The sequence below is a fragment of the Symphalangus syndactylus genome, chromosome 22, assembly GCF_028878055.3.
Source record: "Symphalangus syndactylus isolate Jambi chromosome 22, NHGRI_mSymSyn1-v2.1_pri, whole genome shotgun sequence".
Lineage (NCBI taxonomy): Eukaryota > Metazoa > Chordata > Mammalia > Primates > Hylobatidae > Symphalangus > Symphalangus syndactylus.
Window position 1 is genome coordinate 11,213,738 of NC_072444.2, and position 10,339 is coordinate 11,224,076.

General features: G+C 48.3%; 1 protein-coding gene across 2 annotated transcripts in view; it reads right to left on the reverse strand.

Moving 5' to 3' along the window:
• RPS6KA1 (ribosomal protein S6 kinase A1) overlaps positions 1–9,886 on the reverse strand; it is a 67,983-nt gene extending 58,097 nt beyond the window's left edge. The window contains exon 1 of one of the 2 annotated variants that reach the window (XM_063631429.1): positions 9,714–9,886. In XM_063631429.1, the coding sequence (XP_063487499.1) occupies positions 9,714–9,809 (96 nt within the window). In that variant the 5' untranslated portion in view covers positions 9,810–9,886. The remainder of the gene's footprint in view (positions 1–9,713) is intronic. The other variant, XM_063631431.1, reaches the window with a different exon arrangement.
• Between the last annotated feature and the right edge of the window lie 453 nt (positions 9,887–10,339).

A 10,339-nucleotide genomic window follows, 5' to 3' on the forward strand; every position in this document is an offset into this window, starting at 1 on the left:
CCACTGCACCCAGCCTAAAATGTATTTCTTAAAATAATAAGACTTGAAAGTCAAAATTACTGCCTGATCCATGGGCTGCAGAATGGATGTTGTGTTAGCAGGCATGGAAATCATATTAATCTTGTACATCTCCATCAGAGCTCTTGGGCGATCATGTGCGTTGACAATGAGCAGTAATATTTTAAAAGAAATCTTTTTCCTAAGAAGTAGGTCTCAACAGTGGGCCTAAAGTATTCCATAAACCATGCTGTAAACAGATGTGTTGTCATCCAGGCTGTGTTGTCCCATTTACAGAGGAAAGCAAGAGTGGATTCAGCGTAAGTTTTAAAGTCCTTGGGATTTTCCCCAGAATGGTCAATGAGCACTGGCTTCAAATTCAAGTTACCAACTGCATTAGCCCCTAACAAGACAGTCGGCCTGTCCTTTGAAGCACTGAAGCCAGGCATTGACTTCTCTCTAGCTATGAAAGTTCTAGATGGCATCTTCTTCCTATAGAAGGCTCTTGTTTTTGTTTGTGTGTGTGTGTGTGAGAGAGAGAGACAGAGTTTCGTTCTTGTTACCCAGGCTGGAGTGCAGTGACGCAATCTCAGCTCCCTCCAAGGCTCAGCTCCAACCTCCGCCTTCTGGGTTCAAGTGATTCTCCTGCCTCACCCTCCCAAGTAGCTGGGATTACAGGTGCCTGCCACCATGACCAGCTAATTTTTGTATTTTTAGCAGAGATGGGGTTTCACTATATTGGCCAGGCTGGTCTTGAACTCCTGACCTCAAGTGATCCACCCGCCTCAGCCTCCCAAAGTGCTGGGATTACAGGCATGAACCACCGTGCTGGGACTGAAGTCTGTTTCATTTACACTGAAAATATGTTGGGTGGGCATGGTGGCTCACGCCTGTAATCCCAGCACTTTGAGAGGCTGAGGCAGGTGGATCACTTGAGGTCAGGAGTTCGAGACCAACCTGGCCAACATGGTGAAACCTCATCTCTATTAAAAATACAAAAATTAGGCTGGGCATGGTGGCCCATGCTTGTAATCCCAGCACTTTGGGAGGCCGAGGAGGGTGGATCACCTGAGGTCAGGAGTTCAAAACCAGCCTGGTCAACATGGTGAAACCCCGTCTCTACTAAAAATACAAAACTAGCCTGGCGTGGTGGCACGTGCCTGTAATCCCAGCTACTCGGGAGGCTGAGGCAGGAGAAGCGCTTGAACCCGGGAGGCGGAGGTTGCAGCGAGCCAAGATCAAGCCATTGCACTCCAGCCTGGGTAACAAGAGCGAAACTCCGTCTCAAAAAAAAAAAAAGAAAAATTAGCCAGGCGTGGTGGTGGGCACCTGTATTCCCGGCAACATGGGAGGCTGAGGCAGGAGAATCACTTGAACTCGGGAGGCAGAGGTTGCAGTGCAAGATCGTGCCACTACACTCCAGCCTGGGTGACAGAAGGAGACTCCGTCTCCAAAATAAATAAATAAATAAAGATTTTCTGGATTATTTGCTAAAGCTTCTCCATTAGCACTTGCTGCTTCACCTTGCACTTTTTTTTTTTTTTTAGATGAATTTTCGGTCTGCCGCCCAGGCTGGAGTGCAATGGCACGATCTCTGCTCACTGCAACCTCCACATCGTGAGTTCAAGCAATTCTCCTACCTCAGCCTCCCAAGCAGCTGGGATTACAAGCATGTACCACCACACTCAGCTAATTTTTTTTGTATTTTAGTAGACACAAGGTTTCACCATGTCGGTCAGGCTGGTCTCAAATTCCTGACCTCAAGTGATCTGCCTGCCTCGGCCTCCCAAAGTTCTGGGATTACAGGTGTGAGCCACTGCACCCAGCCCTGGCTAACTTTTTATTTTTGTAGGGACAGGGTCTCACTATGTTGCCCAAGCTGACCTCCAACTCCTGGACTCAAGTGATCCGCCTGCCTTGGCCTCCCAGAGAGCTGGGATTACAGGCGTGAGCCACAGTGCCCAGCCTGTTCCACATTCTTATCATTCATGTGTTCACTGGAGTAGCACTTTTAATTTCCTTTAAGAACTTTTCTTTTGCATTCACAAGTTGGCTAACTGACACAAGAGGCCTAGCTTTTGGCCTTCCTCACTAAGTTTAAGTAATTCTAGCTTTTGATTAAAAATGAGAGGCATTCGAGTCTTCCTTTCACTTGAACACTTAGAGGCCACTGTAGGATTTTATTATTATTGTTATTATTTATTATACTTTAAGTTCCGGGGCACTGTAGGGTTTTTATTGGCCTAATTTCAATATTGTTTTATCTCAGGGAATAGGGAGGCCAGAGGGGAGAGAGAGAGAGGAGGGAAGGGCACCGGTGGGTGGAACAGTCAGAAAACACACACCACTGAGACGGAGTCTCGCTCTGTCACCCAGGCTGGAGTGCAGTGGTGCGACCTCAGCTCACTGCAACCTCTGCCTCCTGGGTTCAAGCGATTCTTCTGCCTCAACCTCCCAAGTAGCTGGGACTACAGTCACGAGCCACCACGCCCAGTTAATTTTTGTATTTTTAGTAGAGACAGGGTGTCACCATATTGGCCAGGCTGGTCTCAAACTCCTAGACCTTGTGATCCACCCGCCTCGGCCTCCCAAAGTGCTGGGATTACAGGCGTAAGCCACCGCGCCCAGCCTAAGTTTGCCATCTTATATGGGCACAGTTTGTGGCGCCCAAAACAATCACAACAGTAACATCAAAGCTCACTGATCACAGACACCATCACAGACACCATAACAATGAAACAATCTGAAATACTGTGAGAATTACCAAAATATGACACAGGCATGAAATGAACACGTGCTGTAGGAAAAATGGTGCCTGTAGTTGCTCAACACGGGGTTGCCACAAACCTTCAATTTGTTAAAAACAAAATATCGATTGGGTGTGGTGGTTCATGCCCGGAATCCCAGCACTTTGGGAGGCCAAGATGGGAGGACTGCTTGAGTGCAGGAGTTCAAGACCAGCCCGGGCAACATACGGAGACCTCATCTCTACATAAAAAATAAAAAATAGGCCGGGTGCAGTGGCTCATGCCTGTAATCCTAACACTTTGGGAGGCCCAAGCGGGCGGATCACCTGAGGTCAGGAGTTCGAGCCAGCCTGACAAAATGGAGAAACCCCGTCTCTACTAAAAATACAAAATTAGCTGGGCGTGGTGGTGATGCCTGTAATCCCAGCTACTCCGGAGCCTGAGGCAGGAGGATCGCTTGAACCCGGGAGGCGGATGTTTCGTGAGCCGAGGTCGTGCCATTGCACTGCAGCCTGGGCAATAAGAGCAAACCTCCGTCTCAAATAATAATAATAATAATTAATTAATTAAATAAAATAAAAAATAAAATCAGCTGGGCCCGGTGCCTCGCACCTGTGATCCTAGCTACCGAGGAGGCTGAGGTGAGAGGATCACTTGAGCCTGGGCAGTTGGGGCTGCACTGAGCCGTGATCACGCCACTGCACTCTAGCCTGGGTGACAGAGCAAGACCCCATCTAAAAAAAAAAAAAATTTGATGAAGCACAAGTAAAGTGCAATAAAATGAGGTATGACTACACTCGTTTTGTTTGCTGTGCACAGGTTGTTAAATATCTCAAATTACTTGCCATCATTCCAATTTAAAATTAAATTAACAACAAAATAAATAAATAAGATTTTAAAAATACAACTTTCTAGCTTCTTTAAAAATATGGCCATCCGGGCCCACATTCCTGCTTTATAACCATCAGCAGGAATGGAGTAGCCACCTCTTTTAGATGAGGCTAGTTTGTCAAACTGCCAGAGTCCCCATTGTCTGAACTCCTCACGTATTTAACTTCCTTATGTTACCCACCTGCTCCTATAGGCTGGAAGGTAGGGAGATGCTGGTATCAGTAACTCCATTTTGCAGTTAAGGAAACAGGCTCACAAGGATTGTCCAAGGTCAGACAGCTAGTAAGTATGACTCCAAGGCCTGTACTCTCTCAATTCCACTGCTAGGCCTGCCTTTTTGTTTTTAACACACTGTTCCACAAAGGAGTTCAAGCAAGTCATAAAAATACATAAGAAAAATTAAGCATTTATCTTGTCTGTCTTGTATAAACTATATTTCAAAAGAATCAAATAATGAATGAGAAAAAGTTCTTTACACTGAGCTAATGAATGCAAAAAGAATGAGAGAATTAGAAAATTATTTTGCAATAGCTAATAAAAATGAATCATTAGTGGATAATAAAACCAACAGGTGAAAGGTTGATGGGAAATTTTATACTGAAGAGGGCATTAAACCCACTGATCAATCAGTAAAAATGTCAACTAGACATATGTGTCTCCAGACGTGATGTAATAATAAGTACACAGCACTGTTACCAATAAGGTATTCTTTTTTTTTTTTTTTGAGACAGAGTCTCGCTCTGTCGCCCAGGCTGGAGTGCAGTGGCGCAATCTCGGCTCACTGCAAGCTCCGCCTCCTGGGTTCACGCCATTCTCCTGCCTCAGCCTCTCCGAGTAGCTGGGACTACAGGCGCCCGCCACCATGCCCGGCTAATTTTTTGTATTTTTAGTAGAGACGGGGTTTCACCATGGTCTCGATCTCCTGACCTCATGATCTGCCTGCCTCGGCCTCCCAAAGTGCTGGGATTACAAGTGTGAGCCACCGCGCCCGGCCTGCCAATAAGGTATTCTTGAAACACTCAGGGGGCCAGGTACAGTGGCTCACACCTGTAATACCAGTTTGGGAGGCCGAGGTGGGAGGATCACTGAAGCTCAGGAGTTCAAGACCAGCCTGGGCCACATAGTGAGACCTCATTTCTACAAAAATATTAAAAAGTAGCCAGGTGTGACCAGGTGCGGTGGCTCAAGCCTGTAATCCCAGCACTTTGGGAGGCCAAGGTGGGTAGACCACGAAGTCAGGCCTTCAAGACCAGCCTGGCCAATATGGTGAAACCCCGTCTCCAATAAAAACACAAAAATTAGCCAGGCATGGCAGCGGGCGCCTGCAGTCCCAGCTACTCGGGAGGCTAAGGCAGAAGAATCGCTTCAACCTGGGAGGCGGAGGTTACAATGAGCCAAGATCACGCCACTGCACTCCAGCCTGGGTGACAGAGTGAGACCCCATCTCAAAAAAAAAGTAGCCAGGTGTGATGGCGTGCCTGTAGTCCCAACTACTTGGGAGGCTGAGGCAGGAAGTCAAGGCTGTAGTGAGCCATGATTGTGCCACTGCACTCCAGCCTGGGTGACAGAGCAAGACCCTGTCTCAAAAAAAAAAAAAAAAAAAAAGAAAAAGAAAAAGAAACATTCAGGCATTCTTGAATCTAACTAAGCCTCTAGATCTAACTTTCAGTTTGCTGGAAATACAAGGGGCAGAAAAACAAGGTAAAATACACTACCGAGTCTGGGTGTGGTGGCTCACACTTGTAATCCCAGTACTTTGGGAGGCCAAGGCGGGTAGATCACCTGAGGTCAGGAGTTTGAGACTAGCCTGGCCAACATGGTGAAACCACATCTCTACTAAAATTACCCAGGCGTAGTGGCAGGTGGCTGTAATCCCAGCTACTCGGGAGGCTGAGGCAAGAGAATTGCTTGAACCTGGAGGTGGAGGTTGCAGTGAGCCAAGATCGTGCCACTGCACTCCAGCCTGGGCGACAGAGCAAGACTCCATCTCAAAACAAAATTCTCAAAAAGTTCTTTATATTGAGCTAATCAATGCAAAAAGAATGAGAGAATTAGAAAGTTAGAAGCAAACGAACTACTGGGGCCCGGCACAGTGGCTCACGCCTGTAGTCCCAGCACTTTGGGAGGCTAAGGTGGGTGGATCACGAGGTCAGGAGTTCGAGACCAGCCTGACCAAGATGGTGAAACCCTATCTCTACTAAAAAAAATAGAAAAATTAGCCGGGCACGGTGGCAGGTACCTGTAATCCCTACTACTCATGAGGCTGACGCAGGAGAATCGCTTGAAGCCGGGAGGCAGAGGTTGCAATGAGCCGAGATCGTGCCACTATACTCTAGTCTGGGCAACAGAGCAAGACTGTGTCTCAAAAAAGAAAAACATACACTACTGGAAAGTAATCAGCCAAATCTGAAATGTAGGAACTTTTACAGGACAAATATTCTGGTTTCTTCTACAACTCAATAGCATTAAAAAATGGAAAGAAAAGTGGAGCTGATCAAAAGTTACTTAAGAGACACATCAACCAAGTGAAGTGTGTGGATCTTGTTGAATCCTGATTGGAACAAACCAACTATTAAAGAAATTTGAGGCCGGGCACGGTGGCTCACGCCTGTAATCCCAGCACTTTGGGAGGCCTAGGTGGGCTGATCACGGGGTAAGGAGTTCGAGACCAGCCTGGCCAACACAGTGAAACCCCGTCTCTACTAAAAATACAAAAAATTAGCCTGGTGTGGTGGCGGGTACCTGTAATCCCAACTACTAGGGAGGCTGAGGCAGGAGAATCGCTTGAATCCAGGAGGCGGAGGTTGCAGTGAGCCGAGATCAAACCACTCCACTCCAGCCTGAGTGACAGAGTGAGACTCTGTCTCAAAAAAAAAAAAAAAAAAGGAAATTTGAACATGGACTAGGTATTAAATAATTTTAAGGAATTTGCATAAATTTTGTCTATTAGGTGTGACAGTAGCATTAGAGTTATGTTTGAAAAAATCTTTTTTTTTTTTTTTGAGACAGTCTCGCTCTGTTGCCCAGGCTGGAGTGTAGTGGCCAGATCTCGGCTCATGGCAACCTCTGCCTCCCAGGTTCACGCCATTCTCCTGCCTCAGCCTCCCATGAAAAAATCTTATTTGAGATTGATAATGAAATAATTCAGGTGAATGGATATGTCTGGAATTTGCTTTATAATACTCTAGAGAGAGGAAAAAGTGGGGAAGTGGATGAAACAAGATTGGCAAAATGTTGATAATTATTGAAGGTGTGTGGTAGGTACATAATAATTTATTATTTTTTGAGACGAAGTCTCACTCTGTCGCCCAAGCTGGAGTGCAGTGGCAAGATATCGGCTCACTGCAACCTCCACCTCCTGGGTTCAAGCGATTCTCCTGCCTCAGCCTCTCAAGTAGCTGGGACTACAGGCACGTGCCACCATGCCCGGCTAATGCTTGTATTTTTAGTAGAGACGGTGTTTCACTGTTTTGGCCAGGCTGGTCGTGAACTCCTAACCTAATGATCTGCCCACCTTAGCCTCCCAAAGTCCTGGGATTACAGGGGTGAGCCACCGTGCCTGGCCATGATAATTTATTATATTCTCTCTACTTTTATGTATGCTTAAAAATTTCCAAAATTAAAAGTTTTTTTTTTTAATTTTTATTTTTTGAGAGACAGTGTCTTGCCATGTCTCCTAGGATATAATCGGACTCCTGGCATGCACCACTGCATTGAGCTTATTCTTTACTTTTAGCCTTAAAAAATATTTTTATTATACCAAGCCAGGTGTGTATCTATAGTCTCAGCTACTTGGGAGCTTGAGTTGGGAGTACTGCTTGAGCCCAGGAGTCCGAATCTAGCCTGGGCAACATAGCAAGACCTCCTCTGCTTTTTTTTTTTTTTTTTTTTAAAGTAAGTAAGAGAATTGGGGCCGGGCGTGGTGGCTCACGCCTGTAATCCCAACACTTTGGGAGGCCGAAGCGGGTGGATCACTTGAAGTCAGGAGTTCGAGACCAGCCTGGCCAACATGGTGAAACGCTGTTTCTACTAAAAATATAAAATTTAGCTGGGCATGGCAGCATGCACCTGTAATCCCAGCTATTCGGAAGGCTAAGACCAGAGAATTGCTTGAACCTGGGAGGTGGAGGTTGCAGTGAGCCCAGATTGCACCACTGCACTCCAGCCTGGGTGACAGAGCAAGACTCCATCTCAAAAAAAAAAAAAGAAAGAAAGAAAGAAAGAAAACTGGGACAAAAAATAATAAAGACATAGAAAAGTTCTGAGCTTCTTACCAACCAAAACAAAGAGGGAAAGAAGAATCATGCTAACCAAGAGGTTTATAAAACCAACAAACCAGCAGTTTCTTGTAATCATAAGGATTCTGGGGCCTGGTGCGGTGGCTCACGCCTGTAATCCCAACACTTTAGGAGGCCGAGGCGGGTGCATCACCTGAGGTCGGGAGTTGGAGACTAGCCTTGCCAACATGGTGAAACCCTGTCTCTACTACAAATACAAAAATTAGCCGGGTGTGGTGGTGCTTGCCTGTAGTTCCAGCTACTGGGGAGGCTGAGGCAGGAGAATGGCTTGAACCTGGGAGGCGGACATTGGGGTGAGCCAAGATCGCGCCTGGGCACTCCAGCCTGGGCAACAAGAGCGAAACTCCGTCTCAGAGAAAAAAAAAAAAAGTATTCTGGTGGTAGCAAAATTCCCATTCATTATGGCCTACCTGTTCACTAGTCGAAAGGCCAGTCACCTGTTCTTATTTGACGATAATGAGGAACTGGAAAAGAGCTGGTGGCAACAGAAGGAGAATGAGGTGGAGAAAGGTGGCCCTTACAGGATCGGGAGGAGGAAAGGCGGTGCATTCGGGGTAGAGGGCACAGAATGAGCAAGGCTAGGGAGGCTATTCTATTCTCATAAAAGGAAAAATAAACAAAATGTATAAAACCAATCCCATTCTCCCTACTTGCGCGCGCACGCACACACACACACACACACACACACCCATTCCAACTCCAAAAAGCACTGCAAAAAAGCAAAAGCCTTTACCAAAGTTCTCTGGAGGACATTGCAAAGGGGTTACACAGCACATCTCACAGCAAGATGTCCATTCATTCATTTCTTAGAGACAGGGTCTCTGTCACCCAGGATACAGTGGCTGCTCACTGCAGCCTCGACCTCCTGGGCTCAAGTGATCCTCCCACCCCAGCCTCCGGAGTAGCTGGAACTACAGGCGGATGACAGCACCTGGCAAATTTTGTTTATATTTTGTAGAGACAGGGTCTCTCAGTGTTGCCCAGACTGGACTCAAAACTCCTGGCCTCAAGCAATCCCTCTGCCTCAGGCTCCCAAAGTCTTGCTATTAAGGCATGAGCCACACACAGAGCCCGGCCAAGATGTCCTTTCTTTTCTTTTTTTCCTTTTCTGTTTTTGAGACAGAACCTCGCTCTGTCGCCCAGGCTAGAGTGCAGTGGCACGATCTCGATCTTGGTGGCTCACTGTAACCTCTGCCTCCCAGGTTCAAGCGAGTGTCCTGCCTCAGCCTCCACAGTAGTTAGGATTACAGGCGCGCGTCTCCACGCCTGGCTAATTTGTTGTATTTTTTGGCAGAGACAGGGTCTTGCTATGTTGCCCAGGCTGGTCTCAAACTCCTGGCCTCAAGCAATCCGCCCACCTTGGACTCCTAAAGTGTTGGGATTACAGTTGTGCCTGGCCACTTTTACATAAAAAAACTTTTCTGAGGGAAAAACAGGCAGGAAGAATTTCCGGGTATTTCCAGGCCGAATGGCTAACAAGACATGACAGAAAAAAAAGGGCCCCAAGGACTCTGCACCTCGGTCCTATCCCTGTGCAGTTTGAGCTCTTCCGCCCTCAAAGTGCCCTTCTGGCCACCACCCGGTCCTCTTTTGCAAAGACTGCACGAGAAAGGAGCCAGCCGAGGTGCCCTCAGGTCCAAGCCCTGTGACCTGGAGCTCCTTCTCCATGTGGCTTGAGGTCCCAAGGTTTCCCCAATGCCCAATCCTTTTGAAACTGAATATGAAGGAGGGGCTCTGAGGGACCCCCATCGCTTTGCCAGGTTTTCAGAGTGGGGCTCACCCTGCAGTTGTGGAGAGAGGGAGTCGCGGAGTCCCCAAACCCTTGGAGGGCAGATGTGGACCGTTCCTGGAATGTGGGAAATAAGTGAGACGGCATACTGGGGCTGCATCAGCCCGTCTCTAGAAAAACCATCGCCTCCGGATCTGGCCCCCAGATTGAGTCCCAGGATTTCCGGGCTGGTTCCAAGAACCTGATCCGGAAAATGGGCGGGGTTCCTGTCTCCTCCCCCTTCCCCTCGGGCCGGTTGGGCACAGTACTTGGGACCCAAATCTGGACCTAATACCAAGGCCGCCCATCCAGCGCCCAGACTCAGCTGGCCTTGTGCTCCCTCAAGCCACTCGCGGGTGCTGGGGACCCCCCTCCGCGTCCCGCGGCCCCCACCCCCATTTCCGCGTAGTCCCGGCTCCCGTCACCCCGCGCGCGCCCCGCGGGAACCCGAGCCCGCCGACCCCGCCCTTCCAGGCCCCGCCCCCGGCGACGCCCCGCCCCGGCACGTGCGCGCGCGTGGTCTGCCAGCTTCTCTGTGCCTGCAAGGCGACCCCTAAGCGCAATCCCTGGGACCCGCGATCGGAGGGCTGGGGTGAAGGTGGCAGCGCTCAGGGAAGGAGGCGGAGGCAGAGGCCTCT